Consider the following 22,056-nt stretch of genomic DNA (forward strand, 5'->3'; position numbering starts at 1 on the left):
GGCGCACCACGTAGCGGCCCCCCAGCGCGTCGGACCGCTGCTGGGACACCGGGATACAGAAATGCATCTTCATGGCTGAGCGGTGTCTTGGGAGTAGCGCTGGGAACCCGACCTGCGGCGGCGGGCGGTGCGCGGCTCTGAACTAGGCAGCGGTGGACGCAGCGCGGCCTGCCACGCGACTCAGAGCAAACCCCGGCGCCCGCTGTCGCCGGCCCGGGACATCTACAGGTGGGGCCAGGGCCGGGCCGCGCCGCCTCCCAGTCCCCGCCCCATCCAGCCCCGCCGCTCTGGTCCCGGGATAGGTGGCGCCTGGGTCTGGGGCGCATCCACGGCCACCCCCACCCCGGACATCGGCCGCTGTTGGCATTTTCTCCAAGAAGGCCCGTGAGGGGCTTGAAAACAGTTTGTGTCCCATTACCTGCCAACGCTGCCTGAAGTGCACTAATTAAGATTTCTGTAATTACATAGATCTAGTAACTGCCTTATGATTAGCAGAGTTATGTTTGGTCAGTTTTTTTGTACTGACATTTGTTAAATGTAACACAAGACATGCAGCAATATATGCAACCTTGCTTTAGTATTATTCTTTCAATCTTGTTTTTTCCCCTTAAAATACCAGAAGCCCCCCCACAAATGGAAATGGCTTGGGTCTCTCTTGATCCCTGAGAAGCCCTCATTTTTAGACAGGTGCATTCACATAAACACTTGGTCCTCTGGACTACCCAGTGCAAGTTCTTTCAACAGTCTCTCATTTTTAGTTGCTGTGGAAAATAATCTTCCTAATTCTCTTATTTTAGTTAAATGAAACTAGAATTCCTCCCACCTTGCCGTGATCACAGAGCACAGAGATGCTGCAGCTCTCACCAGCCTGTTCTGTAGCAAGCCCTGGGCTGGCTCCATTCTTCCCTCTCTCCTTTAATCTACCCGTAACTCTTCCAGGTAAACAGAGGACATCCTACCATGGATAAAACAGGCCCAGGGGGTGGAGGAACTTGTCCAAGCTCACAGGGCATTTTTTTCATGGGTCTGAGTCGTTTACTGCAGGATTTCATCAGGATCATTGAAAGTCCTTTCAAATGCCAGTCATCCCTGGGGTAAGAGCTGCATGCCTGAAACGGGAATCCGAGACTAAGGAAGGAGAAGCGACGCCTGCCAAACACCGGTGCCTCCTGCGTGCTTGCTGGGTGCCAGGACCTGACATATGCTATGCCATTTAATTTTCACAAACACCTGTGGGCTAGGAGCCATTGACAGTTCTGGTCTTATAGAAAAGGAAATTGAGGCTAGGGCCATTAAGTGAGGGAAGCAGTATCATATAGTAGTTAAGAGAATGGCAACAGGAATTCATGTCCCAGCTTAGTGGCTTCTAGTTGAGAGGCCTTGGGCAAATTAGTGTTTTTTGTGTTTTTTTGTTTTTTGTTTTTTTGTTTTGAGACAGAGTTTTGCTCTGGTTGCCCAGGCTGGAGTGCAATGGCGCGATCTCAGCTCACCACAACCTCTGCCTCCCGGGTTCAAGTGATTTTCCTGCCTCAGCCTCCTGAGTAGCTGGGATTACAGGCATACGCCACCACACCCGGCTAATTTTGTATTTTTAGTAGAGACAGGGATTCTCCATGTTGGTCAGGCTGGTCTCAAACTCTTGACCTCAGGTGATCTGTCCACCTCGGCCTCCCAAAGTGCTGAGATTACAAGTGTGAAATTAGTGCACTCTTTAAGCTGCAGTTCCTTCTTATGAAATCATGTTAATAACTCTACTTACTTCAAGGGAATTTTCAGTCCAGGATAGATGGGCCTTAGGGTATTTCCCCTGCCCATAGGCCATCTCCGATCTGGAAGGCCTCCCTATACCAAGGCCAGGGGCATTCCTGAGTGCCTCTTGGGACAAAGCCTGATCACGGCAGCTCTGGAATCTGGTCTGATCTTCAGGGCAAAACAGAGCATTTTGGTCAGACCCAGAAGTGGCCCCAGCTTTCCTGGAACTTTCCTGCTCCGGTGAATGGCCTGGACCCTGGTTTCACCCCATGGCAATGTCCAAACAGGGCCATTTCCTTCCTTTCACTAAGTGCCCCCCTGGAGTTGAACTGGAACAGGACAGGCCTCTGTGCAAGTCACCGTCCTCTTGCATCCCTGACCTCTGCTGTAGCCAGTCAGCTCTTATTCAGTCATTCAGTCAGTGAACATTATTGAGCTCCTTCTGTGTACTCCACACTGTGCAAGACAATCTTCAAACATGACCAAGAGAGAAGTATAATAATGGTAGCAGCGATTGGAGGCGCTGCTCTGAACACTTTACATGAATGAAGTCATTTAATTCTCACAATTGCCTGAAGTAGGTACTGATATTATTCTCATTTCACAGATGGGGAAACTGAAGCATAGGGCAATGAAGAAACTTGCTCTGAATTGCAGAATTTGTGAATAGTAGATGGGGGATGTGAAGTAAGTGGTCTACCTCTAGAGCCTGTGCTCTGTGAAGCTGCTTTTCAGGGGTGCCTGGGGAAATCTGTACCACGACTTGACAAGCGCACCCTTTACAAGTTTTTAATTCTTTTTTTTTGAAACAGTGTCTTGCTCAGTCACCCAGGCCGGAGTGCAGTGGTGTGAGCTCGGCTCACTGCAAGCTCCACCTCCCGGGTTCATGCCATTCTCCTGCCTCAGCCTCCCGAGTAGCTGGGACTACAGGCACCCGCCACAATGCCCGGCTAATTTTTTGTATTTTTAGTAGAGACGGGGTTTCACCGTGTTAGCCAGGATGGTCTCGATCTCCTGACCTCATGATCTACCCGCCTCGGCCTCCCAAAGTCGTGGGATTACAGGTGTGAGCCACCGCGCCCGGCCCACAAGTTTTTAATTCTTGATGGAGTTTTAAATAAACATTTATGGTGCTCAATTTCTGAATCAATCCTATATTGTTTCCAAGGGGTATTTTAATTTACTCTGTGCCTGGTGCATGGTCAGCACTCAATAAAAGCTTAACATTTCTTCATTCAGGGAGTATTCATTGAGTGCTTCTTATGAGCCAGGCGCTGCAGTGAGGCTGTTAGACATGGCAGCCTCAGTCCCCTAACCTTATGGAGCCTAAGCTTATTTACAGATTTTAAAAAGAGGCAATTTCTGTAATATGGCCCATAGTATTACAGAACAAATGCACTATTTCCTACTTTGAAAGCCTTAGGCATTATTTGCATGTTGCCTCTCATCTACTTGGTGTGTAATCTTTTTGGCTCTTTGATATCTGGTACCCACACTCTTTTGGAGGTATGGATAATGAGGTATGGCTCTGTCTTGTTCTGGAACTTTCCACGTCTCCTGAGTCCTTCACACCCTTGGGCCTCTGGGATGGGGAGGGCAGTAGGGTCCATGAGGGAGCCAGTGAGATGGATCGTAATGGCTGGTGCTCTACACCAGAGGGGCCCAGCCAATGTGCATTATGGGTTCCTTTTCTGCATCTTTTCTTATAGCCCAGGTGTTGCGCACATCACCCCAACAGTCAAAGCTGTGGCCATATGAAAAAAAGGGTCTTGAGCAAACATGGAAGAGATTCCTGGTTGGTGGACACCTATTTTGATCAAACACAGAAAGGGATAGGAGCTGGAAGGCTGGGCATGCAGAGTTAAGTCTTCGCATCCTGTGTATTTTTCTTCATCCGCCTGTGTCCTCCTCACTCTCTTGAGGTTCAGACGAGTGAGTCAGAAAGGTAAGGCTGGATGGCTTGGGATGTGTATCTTTCTCTGTCTTTACCTGTATTGGTCTGTGTTGAGTGCTCTAGGGTCTTTGGAATTTGAGGAAATATACAAAATTATACGATACATAGGAGAACTACAAAATCACACCAGTGGTTCTAAAATGTCCGTGGTTCCTGGAGGATTTTCTGGTCCAGAACACCTACTCAGAGACTGACTGTAGTTGGTTGAATAGTGTCCTGATTTGGAATAGGGTCTTGGCAGACATCATAAGGTAAGGCTCAAGATGAGATCCTGCTGGATTAGGGCAGCTCTACATCCAATTAGCGGGTCGTTATAAGGCACAGAAAAGGAACTACAGAGACACAGAGGACAAGGCCACATGAAGATGGAGGCAGAGCTGGAGTTGTGCTTCCAGAAGCCAAGAAGCGCCTCAGGCCACCAGAAGCTCAGGAGAACAAAGAAGGAGTCAACCCTAGAGCTTTCAGAGGGAGCACGGCTCTGCCGACACTTTGATTTCAGACTTCCAGCCTCCAGAACTATGAGAGAATTCATTTCTGTGGTCGTAAGCCACCCGGTTTGAGGCACTTTGTTATGGAAGCCATAAGAAAAACCTACACTGATGCTGTGGCCACAGTCAGCCTCATACCAGAGAGCAGAGGGCTGAGCCCCTGGCCGTGTGCGCATCTAGGTGGAGAATGGAACAGAGGAAGAGCAGCTCAGAGGAAAGGAGACCTGCAGTCTGAGGGACAGTGTCCTGAATGTAGTAACAAGACTGGCTAACCCTATGCAGCACTCACTCTTGGCCAGACATAACTCTGTGTAACATGCACAAACTCATTTAATGCTTGCAACAACCATCTGAACTTGGTGGGTTTTGTTTTTGTTTTTGTTTTTGAGACAGGGTCTTGCTCTGTTGCCCAGGTTGGAGTGGAGTGGCATGATCATGGCTCACTGCAGCCTTGACCTCCCCAGGCTCAGGTGATCCTCCCACCTCAGCCTCCCAAGTAGCTGGGACTACAGGGGTGCACCATCACACCCGGCTAATTTTTTTATTTTTTATTTTGGTAGAGATGGGGTTTTGCCCATGTTGCCCAGGCCAGTCTCTAATCCCTTGGTCTCAAGTGCTCCTCCCACCTCAGCCTCCCAAAGTGCTGGGATTACAGGCGTGAGCCACTGCCCTGGTCTTTGGTGTGATTGTTATCCCTATTTTATAGGAGATGAAACTGAGGTGGAGGGAAATCAATAACTCACCCGAAGTCACACAGTTTGTAAGAGAAGAGTCAGGATTCAAATCCAGGCTGCCTGGAAAGTCTCCAAAGCCCTTGCTCCTAATCACTTCTCCAAACAAAAATAACGTTTCAGTCAGTACTTACTTATTTGAGGAACTCTGGAAAATCAAGAGTCCCCAGATTTGAGGGATGACATCAGGAAAATACCAATCTATGGAAATGAAACTGCTGGGAATCGAGCCATGGCAGAAGTGACCCCCACCCCAGGGGACCTGGGAATGGGCTGCTGAGAAGAAGCACACGTCCCTTTCAGGGCCTCTGTGCAGGCATCACATTCAATGTGGGAAATGAAAGATGAAGATGGAAAAAGTAAAGATGGGGCCGGGTGCAGTGACTCTTACCTGTAATCCCAGCACTTTGGGAGGCTGAGGCATGCGGATCACTTGAGGTCAGGAGTTCGAGACCAGCCTGGCCAACATGGTGAAATACTGTCTCTGCTAAAACTACAAAAATTAGCCAGATGTGGTAGTACACACCTGTAATCCCAGCTGCTAGGGAGGCTGAGGCAGGAGAATTGCCTGAACCCAGGAGGCGGAGGTTGCAGTAAACTGAGATTGTGCCATTGCACTTCAGCCTGGGTGACAGAGTGAGAATCCGTCTCAAGAAACAAAACAAAACAAAACTGAAGACAGAAGGTGGGGCCAGTTACAACAACCTTACTGCCTAGTAAGAGGAGGCAGACAATATTCAAAAACTGCTAAATACCAGCACCTTGGGGAAGGGGCACGGTGACGTCCAGTCTGCCACAACAGCACACAGGAGGGACATTGACCCAGCAGGCATGAAGGGAGGAGCAGGGTGGGAAAGGCTTTCTGGAGAAGGTGATGTTTGAGAGAGATTCTTCAGGAAGAGTTAACTGGTAAGAGCATTTTAGGAAAGCAACACAGCAAAGGCCTGGGATAAAATTAAAAGAAACAAAAAGCCAGGTGATATGGTTTGGCTGTATCCCCACCCAAATCTCATCTTGAATTGTAGCTCCCATAATTCTCACATGTTGTGGGAGAGACCCTGTGGGAGATCACTGAATCATGGGGGCAGTTTCCCCCATACTGTTCTCATGGTGGTGAATACGTCTCACAAGATCAGATGGTTTTATAAGGGGAAACCCCTTTTGCTTGGCTCATTCTCTCTTGTCTGCCACCATGTAAGAAGTGCCTTTCAGCTTCTGCATTCTGCCATGATTGTGAGGCCTCCCCAACCACGTGGAACTGTAAATCCATTAAACCTCTTTTTCTTTATAAATTACCTAGTCTCGAGTATGTCTTTATCAGCAGGAGTTTGTTGTTACGGAGAAGTATAGGTGAGGCCTAAGAAGTGGACAGTGAGGCTGGGGAGGGAGGCAGCCTGATCTTTTGAAGGTTGCAGCTGCTGGGCCAAGAAGCTTGGAGTTTGCCCTGTAGATGAAGAAGAGCTACCTATGGAGAAGGTGTGGACAGCATGTGTTCTAGATGGAGATCACTGTGGCCAGTGTGCAGGGAATGAGGGGGGCTGTCACATAACTAGAGGCAGTCAGAACAGCAAGGAAGTTTTTTGAGAGAAAAGATTGTAGAACATGAGTCTTGTAAAGTGCTCCTCAAAAACTGGGTGGGAGGCCTGGGTGGCATCATCTGTGATAATCCCTCTTGGATGTTCACAAAGTGCTTTAGTGTATGGAGGGCTCTGAGATGTCTGCAGCAAGGAAACCTGGGACTCTGTTTTACGTTGTACCTGTTCACATTGCAGAGGCTAATGTCCCAGGAATGGCTGTCAACAGAAGACAGAGACCTAGGCAAGGGCAGTGTCAAAAAGGATGGATTTAAAAATATTTAAGAAGCATGCTTGGTCTCTTGAGTCACCTGCTTGTCCCTCTTCCAAGTGTACTTTCCTTCCTTTTTTTCTTTCCTTACTGTTCTAAAGATTTTAAAGAAACTTCCACTCCTGCTCTGAAAAATAAATAAACAAAAACAGCCAGACATGGTGACTTACACCTGTAATCCCAGCACTTTGGGAGGCCAAGGCAGGCAGATCACCTGAGGTCAGAAGTTCAAGACCAGCCTAGTCCAACATGGTGAAACCCTGTCTCTACTAAAAATACAAAAATTAGCCAGGCGTGGTTGTGGGTGCCTGTAATCCCAGCTACTCGGGAGGCCGAGGCGGGAGAATCTCTTGAACCTGGGAGGCGGAGGTTGCAGTGAGCCGAGATAACGCCACTGCACTCCAGCCTGGGCAACAGAGTGAGACTCTGTCTCAAAAAAAAAAAAAAAAACAAAACTTTAAGAGCAAAGCACAAACTGTGTAATTAGCTAGAAATGGCTCCTGTCCTCAAAAAACCAAAAGATAACCATTTAGGCTTTAACGATTTGTTGACCCTAAACCACTTTGGGATCCTTTCACAATGTGTTGCAAAGTTTGGCTATTTGTACTTGATCCACATTCTGGAGGTTTTCATTTCCTTTCTCTTAGATCCTCTCTTCATGTGTAATGGTTGCTGCCAACAATGATTCCCAGATGTGACCCTGCTCTGTCCCAGTCTGGCAGCGAGAAGTATGGAAAAACTGAACCAGGCATTGAATTCTGAAGAAATACAGGTGCAAGAGCAAGCATTCGACAGTCATCACCATGCTAATGAAGCTTACACAGAAAGATGGCGTGCCAATGGATATTGTACCTTACAGTAAATTAATATTTTGTTAAAATGTAATTTTAAAAAATGAGGAGGGAAAGTGACACAAGACTTGAATTAATCAGGCATGGGAAGTAAAGAAAAGCAGGGAGGCTGGGCATGGTGGCTCACGCCTGTAATCCCAGCACTTTGGGAGGCCGAGGCAGGCAGATCACCTGAGGTCGGGAGTTCAAGACCAGCCTGACCAACATGGAGAAACCCTGTCTCTACTAAAAATACAAAATTAGCCAGGTATGGTGGTGCATGCCCGTAATCCCAGCTACTCAGGAGGCTGAGGCAGGAGAATTGCTTGAACCTGGAAGGCAGAGGTTGCGGTGAGCCAAGATCGCGCCACTGTGCTCCAGCCTGGGCAACAAGAGCAAAACTCCAACTCAAAAAAAAAAAAAAAAAAAGAAAAAAGAAAGAAAGAAAGAAAAGGAAGGGAAGGGAGCCCCGAGGCTGCCTCTGGGTTTGGGTGGAACAGGCTTGCTGGCCAAGGAGACCTCATTTGGGGAGGCAGCAGGTATACCTGTGGAGTCCAGACAGTGCTTGGATGTGTGGGAAGGAGGTCCAGCTGGAGGGCTTGGGAGCCAATCTGAAGTGGAGAGACAAGACGGGGATTGGGAATACAGGTGAAGATCAGGGTCACGGGAGATGGTGCAGTCACCTGGTGAAGGTCCAGAGGTGAGAAATGAAGTGGACTACTTGGGAGGCTGAGGCAGGAGAATCCCTTGAACCTGGGAGGCAGAGGTTGCAGTAAGCCAAGATCGCCCCACTGCATTCCAGCCTGGGTGACAAAGGTAGACTCCATCTCAAAAGAAAACAAACAAAAAAAATAACGACAACAACAACAACAACAAACAACTAAAAACATTGGTCACCACCTGTGATTTGTTACCACTGTGAAAAATCACAAATCCTTGGCATTTTGTTTAGACCTCGGCAGGTCAGTTCAGCCCAGCCTGGACTGACCATGGGAATCATCTGGGAAGCTTTAAAAAAATGCTGATGTCCGGGTCCCACCTTCAGGGATCCTGATTTAATTGTCTTTTGGAGGATAGCCTGGGCATCGGGATGCTAATGCTCCCGAAGTGTGAAAACTACTGGAGAGTGAGTAAAACCCACTGTGGTCAGAGCCCCTCACAGCTCTGAAGATTCTAAAGGCTGCAATTTTGGCTCAGCTTGCTGTCTAGGAGATGGAGGCTACTGTTGGAAAAATGCCTCCCTGGGAAGCTACGTTAGAATCTCATCCAAGCAGCTTGCAGGGACAAAACTGCAGTGAAACACTGCCTGAGATTTTATTCACAGTCTTTTTCATTCATGAGCAGAATGAAAGTTCATTTCTTGTGCTGCTAGAAACCTATTGAGCGACAGTGTGTGGATGCTCAAATGCTGCTGCAGAGGCATTAGCCAGTATTTAAGAGCATAGTTTACATGTAGTGGGTACTTCCCATGTGTCAGACACTATTCAGGGCACTTTACAATATTACTTCACTTGATCCGCACAACAACCCTATGAAATAGGTACTACTGTTTGCACTTTACTGATAAGGAAACTGAGATCAGAGAGGTTAAGTATCTTGCCCAAAGTTGCACAGCTGGTAAGTCCCACAGCCAGGATTTGAAACTCGAGTGCCCAGGCTCTGCAGTGATCTGTGGGACACTAGGACCACAGTGGGGCATGGCCAGTGTGGACTTTGTGTAAGCACACACGAGATGCTTCCGGGATCACCGTACTTTCAAGAGGTTCTTTGCGATGAGTCAAGGTCTTGGTTAGGGGTGAACCAATGACTGCCGTTTGATCACTCCTGGTGGGACCGACTCTGTGCCCACTGGCTGCTAGGCTTGGCGGAATTCAAATTTTAATACAGTTGTTTCCAACTGCATTGTACAGGTGGAAAATATGCTGATTTAAGAAGAACTTAGATTCATGTGGGATTCACACATGGATTACAAAGCAGGATCAAGAATGAAGTAAGGGACATAAGAAGGTGTGGGGGCTGGCCGGGCACAGTGGCTCCTGCCTGTAATACCAGCACTTTGGGAGGCCGAGGTGGGTGAATCACCTGAGGTCAGGAGTTCAAGACCAGACTGGCCAACATGGTGAAACCCCATCTCTACTAAAAATATAAAAATTAGCTGGGCCTGGTGGTGGGCACCTGTAATCCTAGCTACTCGGGAGGCTGATGCAGGAGACTTGCTTGAACCCAGGAGGCGGAGGTTGCAGGAGCTGAGATCACACCACTGCCCTCCAGCCTCTCCAGCCCGGGCGACAGAGCAAAACTCCATCTCAAAAAAAAAAAAAAAAAAAAAGCGTGGGGGGACATCACACTGTTCTTTTCATTCAGGGTCAAGGAGCACAGCAAGACATTTCTGAGGCTGTCCCATGTACGGGTCTCAGAGACAGATATCTAAGATATTTGGTTTGAGGCATTTTAATTATTTTTGCTTGCTTACAGATGGCTATCTTTATTGGTTACAAGTAACGAGAATGTTTCCTGCTTTTCTGAAAAAAGGTAGCAACTCCATAGACATCAGAACTATTTTTAAGTGTTTTTTTTGTAAAAGCAATATCCATCCGTTGTATAAAATTGAGAAAACACAGATAAACCGAAAGAAGAGAGTAAAAAGTTTCCTCAACCCCAAGACAAAGAGTAATTACTGTTTGTGTTTTGGTTTGGATCTTTTGGCAAACATTTGGTACAATTTTAGTTTATATCTTTCCAGTCTTTTCAACTCTGGCTTTATAAGTTACCCCCAACCACAAAATGAGGTCTTTCAAGACATACAGTTTTAGAGCTTTTGTTTTTTTTCACTTAATCCTTTTCCTTTTTCTCCTTATTCTGCTTTCATAGGTAAAATGAGACAAACTCTTTGATCTACTGACAACTCTACTGTATCATTTCTCTATATAATGAAAAAGATAATAATAGAAGGATTAACAATAGATAGAAAAATGACTTAGGAACTGCGGGAGAAAAAAGAATGAAAATATGATTAAGATCACTCTTTGGCTGAAAGTAAATTATGCCAGTGGAAATGATTTTGCTCAAATTATATATCAGTTATTATGATTATTAGTTACCTTTCTCTGAGCACTTACCATCTTCCAGAGAACCATTTTACGTAAACTACTGTGTTCAATCTTCACACCTACCCACAGATTAGCTAATGGTATTAGCAGTAGTAATAATAGTAGAATGCTGATTTTCAGATTAAAAAACTAAAGCAGAAAGAGGTGAGCTTGTCCCAGTCACATTGTTTAAAAGTGGCAGGGCCAGAAATTGAATCCAGGCTCTCTAAGCCTAAACTCTTTGTAGCAATTTTTATTATTTATTTTAAATTTACTTCATTTGAGTTATTAGCCACTAATGTATGCTGTTTCCTGTAAACACAATGTTTTACCCATGCCTGCAGGCTCTTCAGAGTGATACTAAATGATTGTGTTTTACACAAGAGATCAAACCAGGTCCTGCAATGTCACTCAGCACTGGGCTCTAACTCAAGTGGCAGGCGTCCCTGACCTGACAGAAGAAGGTTCTGTAGGGGTCAAACCTGATGCCCAGAAAGTTCCTATATTCAGCCTTCCCCACTAACACTGGCCTGGCCTCTCCCAGAAGCCTGGCCTGGGCCTGTCAAACTCCAGTGTACTTGCTCTGAATCCCTCCTCTCCACAGACCCCAATGATTAGCCATAAAATGAGCTCACAAAGGCATTTACACTAAAATCATAAATCTGAATAATATTTGTAAAAGGGCTGCTTTGAGAGGTTCTACTCGGTATCGGGTTCTGCTGGCAGACGAAGCCCTGGCAATCACACATTCGTGCTAATGCAGCATGGATCACCCCTTTATATTTTCCTCATGCCATACAGTTTTTAGGAGCATTTTGATGAACATTCAATCTTCACAACAATCCTTCCTGCCAGAAAAGCAGGTCGATATTTTTTTTTTTTTTTTTTTTGAGACAGGGTCTCGCTCTGTCGTCCAGGCTGGAGTGCAGTGGCGTGATCTCGGCTCACTGCAACCTCCACCTCCCAGGTTCAAGCGATTCTCCTGCCTCAGCCTCCTGAGTAGCTGGAATTACCGGCATGTGCCAACATGCCCAGCTAATTTTTGTATTTTTAGTAGAGACGATGTTTCACCATGTTGGCCAGGCTGGTCTCAAACTCCTGACCTCAGGTGATCTGCCCGCCTCGGCCTCCCAAAGTGCTGGGATTACAGGCGTGAGCCACTGCGCCCGGCAAAAGCAGGTAGATATTATAAGTTCCATATTACTGATGAAAAACACTAAGGCCCAGAGAGGTTCAGAGGATTAGAAAGTTATAGAATCATAAATTCTCATAAATGCAAGAGGATCAAAAAAGTCCATCAAAACCAGGAATAACAAGACTGGAACTGAGTGTTGGCTCTGATTCAGGTAGTGAACACCTGAGGCCCTGTGTTAAAAAGAATGAGGTTAGTGGGAAATAATGATAGCTAATATATATATTTTTTAATCTAGATAGGGTCTCACTCTGTCACCCAGGAAGGATTATGGTTCACTGCAGCCTCGACCGCCTGGGCTCAAGTCATCCTCTCACCTCGGCCTCCCAAGGAGCTAGGACTATAACATGCACCACCACACATGGCCAGTTTTTTTTTTATTTTGTAGAAACTAGGTCTAACTATTTTGCTCAGGCTGGTCTCAAACTCCTGGGCTCTAGCAATCCTCCTGCCTCAGCCTCCCAAAGTGCTGGGATTACAGGTGTGAGCCACTGCATCCAGCCACTGTTTTTTTTTGAGACAGAATCTTGCTCTCTTGCCCAGGCTGGAGTGCAATGGCATGATCTTGGCTCACTGCAACCTCTGCCTTCCAGGCTCAAACAATTCTCGTGCCTCAGCCTCCGGAGTAGCTGGGATTACAGACATGCACCACCACGTCCAGCTAATTTTTGTATTTTTAGTAGAGACAGGGTTTCGCCATGTTGGCCAGGCTGGTCTTGAACTCCTGGCCTCAAGTGATCCACCTGCCTTGGCCTCCCAGAGTGCTAGGATTACAGGCATGAACCACCGTGCTCGGCCATATGAAATCATTTAACCTCATGACATGTAGTAGGTACTCTTCTGCTCCTCCCTTTATTGATGAGCTCACTGAAGAACTGCATGATTGAGAAAACTGCCCAAGGTTATGCAGCTGTTAAATGACAGAGCCAGGATATGAACCCAGACAGTGTGATTCTAAAGCCGGTATTCTCAACTGTCATGTTAAACTGCTATGATCACTTAGCAATGCCTGTCAGGGGCAGGAGTAGGGAGAGATGGCACTTGTACCATGTATTTGCAGCACCCAAGCTCTTAATAACTGCAATGCTGGGTCGGGCATGGTGGCTCACGCCTGTAATCCCAGCACTTTGGGAGGCCGAGGTGGGCGGTTCACCTGAGGTCAGGGGTTTGAGATCAGCCTGGCCAACATGGTGAAACCCCGTCTCTACTAAAATACAAAAATTAGCCAGGCGTTGTGGCAGGCGCCTATAATCCCAGCTACCTGGGAGGCTGAGGCAGGAGAATACCTTGAACCCAGGAGGCAGAGGTTGCAGTGAGCCAAGATTGCGCCACTGCACTCCAGCCTAGGCCACAGAGCAAGACTCCATCTCAAAAAAATAAAATAAAAATAAATAACTGCCATCCTTTCTCATCTAAACTGTCCTACCAGATGTTTAAGTCCCCTCTACAATATCAATTTCAGCTGTTGCTTGAATGGAGAACATTTTGAGGTAGGAATTTGCTCAGTGTTAGAAATATTTGTTCCCAAAAATAGAGTATCATAACACACTTGGCCTAATTTAAAAATACATATTTTTGACTTTTGAAAATAAATCAATGCTCTACTATTAAAAAAACAAGAAGAAAATCATGCTCCTTGCAACAACATGGATGTAGCTGGAAGCCATTATCCTAAGCAAATTAATGCAGGAACAGAAAACAAACTACCACATGTTCTCACTTGTAGATGGGAGGTAAACATTAGGTCCACACAGACACAAAGGTGGGAACAACAAACACTGGGGGCTCCAAAAGGAGCGGGGGTTGAAAAACTACCTTTTGCATAGTATGTTTGCTACTTGAACGACAGGATCATCAGAAGCCCAGACCTCAGCATCATGCAATATACTCTGTCTAACAGAGCTGCACAGATACCCCCCAATCCAAAATTAAAATGAAAAAATAAATAAATGAAAATCAGGAATGTTTGATTCCCACTGAGCAGTATCTTTGTATTTGAGAGTTAAAAGACAGAAATAGCTCTTTTCTCGACAGTACAACTGGAAATAACCCAACCAAGCCTTTTTTGAATGCACAGGGCTTTTGAGGAATGCTTTTTCAGAGTTGTTTTGTTTCTGCTTTTGATGCTTTTTGGCTCCTCTTCCTCAGTTGCGAGGATACCATGTGAATTAAGACGGCGATGTCCCCCAGCTCTGAAGCAGTCACAGTGGAGCCCTCTGGAAACCCTATCGAGTAAAAGGTCCTATAAAGAAGATTTTGTTTCTTCAACAGAAATGAGAACCATAGCTCCATGGCTGGAGAATAAAGGAAAGGCATTTTCAGCCATGCCAGTGTGCACTGTAAATAAGAATGTGGCTGGGTACGTCCTGCCTGCTGAGCTTGTCTTACTATTCAACTATCGGACTTTGATTTTGGTTAAGTAAACATGAACTTGGGGACAACCAGCTTTTCTGCATCTCTAGTCAGGGAGTTGTAGGCGCAAAGTTGAGCTGGTGGCTCTGGCAGTGAGCTGGCCAAGCGAGGTGGCCTGGTTTTCAGCCAAGAAAGGAGAGAATGAATATATAGTGGATACCTATGGCGGATCTGGCACTGTGGATGGGCTGTGGGTCCCACAGTAGATGTCTCTGTGCTCATACAGTCTTACAGGGAAGCCAGACATTCAGCAAGAAAGAACACAAGTGGATTCGATTCCAAGCGTGATCCACTCTAGGAAGGGCAAGCACAGAGAAAAAGGTTGCCTCTTGAAAGGGAGACAATGGAGTGAGGCCTGAGTCTGCTGTTTCTACATAAATTTTATGGAACTAGTTGATTCTTTAACCTGTATACAACTACAGTCTTGATAAAAAATTTTAAAATGAAAAATAAAATCAAGTGAGGGGGTGGGACTAGATAACCTCTGTGCTTTATCAGAATTTCTAAGATAATCTTAGATCTGAAATTCTAAGATACTGCCTGTTGTGCTAATGCTTTGGGAAGAACTGGTTAACAGCTAAACACCCTGAAAATACTGGAGTTCACCTCCCCTCTCCGCACCCTTTTTTTTTTTTTTTTGAGACACAGTCTCACTTTGTCACCCAGGCTGGAGTACAGTGGCACGATCTCGGCTCACTGCAACCTCTGCCTCCCGGGTTCAAGTGATTCTCCTGCCTCAGCCTCCTGTGTTGCTGGGATTAGAGATGCGCACCATGACGCCCAGGTAATTTTTGTATTTTTAGTAGAGACGGGGTTTCACTATGTTGGCCAAGCTGGTCTTGAACTCCTGACCTCAAGTGATCCACCCTCTTCAGCCTCACCAAAGTGCTGGGATTACAGGCGTGAGCCACCACACACGCCCCACCCACTTTCCTTTTCTTGAAATGTGGTAAGGAGGAAAGGGGAAGTCATAGGAGAAACAATGTTTGGGCCCTGACTTACGCCCAGGTGCTGAGCTAAGCACATTTGTCTTCGATCATCTCAGTTAGCTGTCATGGTTATTATTGTCCCAAGTTTAAAGATCAGGAGAGTCTGAAGTAATTTACCTAAAGAAACACAGCTGATGAGAGTCCCAGCCTGAATTTGAACCACAACTCCAGTTGTTTCTTGTGTTGACATTTGATTAAACCCAAGGGCAACACATTACCTCCCCATCCCTGAGCCGGACCCCTTGAAGGAAATTTTGCAGGAGCTGATCCTGCTTTGCGGTGTGGCTTTATGATGTAATCTGATCTAATTCTATCTAATTTGATGTGAGGAGAAAACTTAGAATACCTATAGGAGTGAGATGTGAGCTTATAACTCTTTAGACACTAGTCCTAGAAACTCATTAGAAATATCCTAATTTTTTTTGTAAAGACGGGGTTTTGCCATGTTGCCCAGGCTGGTCTCGAACTCTTGGACTCAAGCGATCTGCCCACCTCAGCCTCCCAAAGTGCTGGGATTACAGGCGTGAGCCACCGTGCATGGCTGAGACATCCTGAATAAAGAGGGGAAATGTACTTAGTGTACAGGGGTTCTTTTAAGAACTGTAGGACAGGATATATATAGTTGGGTCTTGAGAAGGGATGGATCTTGAAACTGGAAAGTTTCTGAAACTCTCTATATCTCTTTTCTCTGCACATCTGCTAATCCGTTTTCCCTTCTTCCCAAAATAACCTGGCAGAATATAGTCACTGTGTAACTCTCGCCCTTCTCCATCCTCGTTTTCATGTTACCTGTAACAGTTCCAGCCTTAGAGAGTGATTCAGTCTGCTAGTAACCTGGTTTGAAGTTCCTGGGAAAGAGAATTTGATTTGTCCATGCCTGGTCTAATCAGCAGAGAATGTGGCCATCCTACATGAATATGCATGTGTGTGTGTGTGTGTGTGTGCGTGTGTGTGGTGTATATGTGTGTGTGTGGTGTGTGTGTGTAGCAGTTCCATGAGAAAAAGAAAAGGTAGGGCCATGTGCTCACAGGCTTTACTAAGTCTGACCTGCTAGGACATAGCACCCTGGAGTTCACTTCCCCTTTCTATTCCTACTTTACAGGACTAAAAAATAAATTTGTGATAATAACAAAATATCATTAAAGAAGCAAAACAAAAATGTTTAAATTATATGTACAGTGGCCTTTTGAAATACGTATTAGTCTAATTTTTGGTTGCATATGTCAGAAACTAAACTCAATGTAACTCAAGCAAAAAGAAAACTGACATTCATGCAAACTGGGAAATACAGATGTGATCTGACATCATGCATACATGAATCTGGGATCTCAAATAATATCTTCGGGGCTTTGCCTCTCTCTCATCACTTCTCATTTCTGCCTTCCTCTCCACGTTGGTCTCATTTGCTTCTTCTATAGATGGCTGTTTCCATGAGGCTGGGAAAGATGACTACAAGTAGTTCCGGTTTGCCAGCAGTTACAGCCACTCATTCCGGGAACAGTGCTTCTTCGTGTGTGGAAGGGGAGGTCAGTAGCACCCCCTGAAGAGCATTTTGGGAATTTGTGGGGATGGTTTTGTCGTCACAATGATGGTGGAAAGCTACTGCTTAAATTTTATGCTAGACTTGCTGTGAAGCATGGAATAGTCCTACACAAAGAATTATCCTGTGTCTCACACAAATTTACAATGTCCAACTGGACATCTATGTGGGTGGAAAGCCTATTTGTAATTAATTGAGCCTAAACTTAACGCTATTTTATATATAAAGTATTTCTTGCACAGTTTTAATATACATTGAGTTGTCCATACATACTACCTTGTGTAAAACAAAGGAAAGTTTTCTTTCGTTTGAAATTTTGCCAAGGGCTGTTCATGATTTCACTGTTTCAGAAACCACATCGCCAATGGCAATGCCACTTCCGGTGTTGGAGGTATCACACAGCACACCTGCATACGGCTTCATCTGTGGCTGTCACACTCACAGTAATTCTACATGTTTGAGCAAGCATCCGACTCCCTCATTGTGTCTTCTAGTGTGGGCATAACCATGCATTTACTTATTGATGCATTATTATTTTATTATATGCTATTTTAGAAATGATTTTATTTTATTATACGCTATTTTAATTTCTCTTTTCTACTACAGTTAGGGCATCATATTGATTTTTTTTTTTTTTTTTGGTATAGACAGGGTCTTTTTTCTGTTGCCCAGGCTGGTCTTGAACTCCTGGCTTCAAGCCATCCTCCCACCCCCAAAGTGCTGGCATTACAGGTGTGAGCCACTGCACCCTGCCTGAGGTTTTAAATAACATGTACATTATCTATTACCTTTCAGTATATTAAAAGGATAATAAAGTATTTGTTTATAAGAAGAAAGTGTTAGATTTTAGAACCACTGTCTTAGAGGAAGAGGGCTGTGTACTCCCTCCTAATGAGCATCACCTTGCCAACTTGCAAGGTTGACCCAGATGGTCTAGCGTGGGTCATAGTCCACCCCTGAACCCAAGGGGTGACCAAGAAAGGAAGTGCTCCTGGCTAGCTTGGTTAGTGGGGCACCCCTGGGAAAGGGGTAAGAAGGGAGGCAGAACAGGCAGGACCCCAAGATACATAGCTTCTCAGGGCGGCATGGAGTGGGGAGGGGCTCCACAAAGGGAAAATGGGGTGCTGTTACTACATGAAGGCAGAAGGGAAGCTGGACAGGCTAAAGCGACAATTATGGACAAAAAAAATAAAAAAAAAAACCATATTCATGACTTAGAAACCTAAGAAACGGAAAAGTGTTGACGAAACATTCCCTGCTATAGCCTGCAGGGCTTACAGAACAAGTCCACTACAAATCCAATTGCTAAGGATGGAGAGAAACAGAAAATGATCATTGAAATGCAGAAAACTGCAAGAGAAAAAGCCAGGATCCCCTCTAAACAACATCGATGATGCAACAATAACAAAGCTTCCTGCCTAAGATTGGCAGGAATTCCAGCTATGCTGTGCACAGTGGGAGATGGCCACGCCAGAGAGCTGGGCTTGGCAGCCAAGTTCCTCGGCTGAATGTTGAATCAGTCCCCAGGACTCCGCTAGTGGAGCACTAATTTTGGTAATCCCTGACTGCATATAAGCAGTTGTACATAATAATGGCACTCCAGGGAATTGTATCCACTCACTTGGAAGAACCAAGCAAAGGATTTGCATTGTTCTCATCAACTGGTTGCCCATCTGGACATCCTCCTTGTGGGCTGAACTCTATATTTTTTAATAGAAACAAAGCCTTAGGAGAGCTCCATAAATATCACTTCTTTCAGCTGGGTTGTGCCTGGAGCTAGGGAGTGAACAACTGAGCCTAGAATGTTGATATTCTAATTTGCTGATGGAGGGGCTGTACGGGTTAATCATTATTTTTTCTTTATTCAGTAAACATTTATACAGCATATTCCATGGCCTGGTACAGGACCAAGTGATACAAAGACTTGAGACTCATAGCTAGTGTGAGATCATGATCCATAAGCAGAAGTGCTGGATGACACCATGGGCTCATTCCCCATTCACTCCACCCCATGCATTGCTGCCCTCTTCTTCTTGGGCCTATCAAGCTGACTCCTGCCTCAGGCCCTTGTTTTTGGCTGTTTTCTCATCCCTAGATAGTTTATGAGTCCATTCCTCTCTTCCTTCAGGTCTCTGCGTAACTGCCACCTCCACAAAGAGGCCTTCCCTTCCCTAAACACCCCAGCTAAAAGAACCCCTCTCACTTCCCCTCCCAGCCCTTATTCTCTTATTCGTGCCTGTTCTAGCCCCTAACCTAGTTTGATTTTTCATCAAAAGAGTCTCATTAATAAAGCTGGAGAAGAAAATATTATCAATATCTTACGTTAAAATAATGGTTACTTCTTACTAAATATTTGCTATTTAGGCCGGGTGTGGTGACTCATACCTGTAATCCCAGCATTTTGGGAGGCTGAGGCAGGTGGATCACCTGAGGTCAGGAGTTCAAGACCAGCTTGGCCAACATGGTGAAACCCCGTCTCTACTAAAAATAGAAAATCAGGCAGGTGGTGCACACCTGTAATCCTAGCTACTCGGGAGGGTGAGCATGAAAATTGCTTGAACCCGGGAGGCGGAGGTTGCAGTGAGCCAAGATCGCACCATAGCACTCCGACCTAGTCGACAAGAGCAAAACTCTGTCTCAAAAAATATATATGTGTGTGTGTGTGTGTGCACATATTTATCTGAAATTGCTGTGTTTTAAGTATATTAATAACTTTTTTTTTTCTTTTTTGAGACAGGGTCTCACTCTGTCACCCAGGCTGGAGTGGAGAGGCACTATCATAACTCACAGAAGCCTCGAACTCCTGAGCTCAAGCAGTACTCTGGCCTCAGCTTCCCAAGTAGCTGGGACTACAGGCGCATGCCACCATACTCAGCTAATTAAGGACATTAACACTTAATTTTCTCCCAATAACTTTATGAATTGGTTCTGAGCTTGTTCTTATTATCTTTTTTGAAAAAAATAATAGGCCGGGTATGGTGGCTCATGCCTGTAATCCCAGCACTTTGGGAGGCCAAGTTGGGAGGATTGCTTGAGGCCAGGAGTTTGAGACCAGCCTAGTCAATATAGTGAGATAAAACAGGTGGGAATATAGTGGGAACATAAATAAATACATTTTAAAAATTAACAAACGTTACTTTTTAGATCAGTTTCAGGTTCACAACAAAATTGAATGTAAAGTGCAGAGAATTTCCATCCAAATACTCCTTGCTGCCCACCCCACAGTCTCCCCCACCAGAGTGGTACTTTTGTTATAATTGATGAGTCTACACTGACACATTATTATCATCCTAAGTCCATCACTTATATTAGAGCTCACTCTTTTCTTTTTTTTTTTTTTTTTTTTTGAGACAGAGTTTCACTCTTGTTGCCCAGGCTGGAGTGCTCACTCTTAATGCTGTATATTCGTCATCTTCTTTTTACAAATAAGGAGGCCAGGTGTGGTAAGTCGTGCCTATAATCCCAGCACTTTGGGAGGCTGAGGCAGGTGAATCACAAGGTCAGGAGTTCAAGACCAGCCTGGTCAACATGGTGAAACCCCATCTCTACTAAAAATACAAAAAATTAGCTGGGCACGGTGGCAGGCGCTTGTAATCCCAGCTACTCAGGAGGCTGAGGCAGGAGAATCGCTTGAACCTGGGAGGCAGAGGTTGCACTGAGCCAAGATTGCACCACTGCACTCCAGCTCGGGGGACAGTGCGAGACTCCATCTCAAAAAAAAACAAAAAACAAACAAAAACAAAAAAAAAATAAACAAATGAGGAAACTGAGGCAAAAGGGGTAAGTAACTTGCCCAAAGTCACACACAGCCAGGGTTTGGACTCCAGCCAGGTTGAGTCCAGGCTCTGAACCACTAGGCTGTACAGCTGCTCTCCACATTGTCACTTATCTATTGACTTCGTTTGACCGCCAACCACCTCCCCTCTAGAATACAATCTCCAACAGGACAGAGATTTGTCTACTCCACTGCTATACCCCCAGTGCCTTGGGGAGTGGCTGGCACAGAGCCAGCACTCAACAAACCCTAGAGGAATGAATGGATAGTGGCAGGAGGCAGACAAATCCTAGGCAGACAGGGACGGGTTCCCAGTGGAACCCCACCTTCAAGCCGAGGACAGTTTAAAGCCTAGCCATAAGTCCCAGATAAATCCAAGGACTGGATTGAGAACCTTTCTTCTTGTTTGGCACACTTTCCTCTGATTGATCCCCACTCTTCACCTATTTTACATATACCTGCCCTTCCCTAATTAGTTTATTACACTGTTGTGCCCACCTTTGAGTGGCACTTTTGTTTTAGCCTTTTTTGCATACTCACAAACCAATCAGCATGCAGTCCCCAATTCTTAGCCCATAAAAGCCCCGGACCCAGCCACACTGAGAGAGAGACCACCTGACTTCAGGTGGTGGACCACCCTCATGTCCCCTCTCCACTGAGAGCTGTTTTGTCACTCAATAAAACTCTTCTCTGCCCTCCTCACCATCCAGTTGTCAGTGTAATCTCATTCTTCTTGGATGCAGGACAAGAGCTTAAGACCCACCAAACACAGATATGAAGAAGTCTGTAACACTACAACCCTCCTGGCCTCTGCTGGCAGAGGGTAGCTGCCCCACATGGCAGGAAGCAGTAGTGGGGCTGGGCCAGTCCCAGAGCCTAGGACCGGAGTGGAGCAACAGGACTGACAGAGCTGTTAACACACCCCCATTCATTGGGCCATGGATGGCAGGACAAAAGAGCTATTAGCATGCTGTGACACCCACTCTAGGGCTTCAGGGTCATGGGCATCCCTGTTTGGGTGCCACTGCATTCCCCTTGTCTAGACGTTGGAGTCCACTGCAACACGCCTGGTCCAGTCACAAGCCCTGCACAGAGCCCACTCCTGTGCCAGTGCTTGGAGCAGCTGGCCGGACCACACACTCACTCACATGTTCGCTCCTGCTGCAGGCTGAGTGTGCAGTTGTGGAGGCTGCAGGATCCACCCCAAAGCGCAAGTCAGGTGCAGTCCAGCAGACCAAGTGAGCAGGGACACTGCCAGCTGTGGAGGTCTCCAGCTGGCAAAGCAGCATTAAAAAATAACCTGCATCATTTTGACATTGATAAATATTCCTGCCCTGGCCCCTGAGGTACTCCAAGACCCTAAAGAGTTCTCTGAATTGCCACATGATCAAGACTTGGGAAGCTATGGCCTCACCCTTAACAAGAGTAGCACTTTCTACCAACAGATCTCAAGGCTGGC

The 22,056-nt window shown here is 45.8% G+C and overlaps 1 protein-coding gene across 1 annotated transcript in view; it reads right to left on the minus strand.

Moving 5' to 3' along the window:
• Nucleotides 1–320, minus strand: part of SNX31 (sorting nexin 31) — an 87,048-nt gene extending 86,728 nt beyond the window's left edge. The window contains exon 1 of the mRNA XM_057303067.2: nt 8–320. Within this exon, the coding sequence (XP_057159050.1) occupies nt 8–73 (66 nt within the window). The 5' untranslated portion in view covers nt 74–320. The remainder of the gene's footprint in view (nt 1–7) is intronic.
• Nucleotides 321–22,056: the final 21,736 nt, after the last annotated feature.

Source organism: Pan paniscus, chromosome 7, assembly GCF_029289425.2.
Source record: "Pan paniscus chromosome 7, NHGRI_mPanPan1-v2.0_pri, whole genome shotgun sequence".
In the NCBI taxonomy this organism is placed as follows: domain Eukaryota; kingdom Metazoa; phylum Chordata; class Mammalia; order Primates; family Hominidae; genus Pan; species Pan paniscus.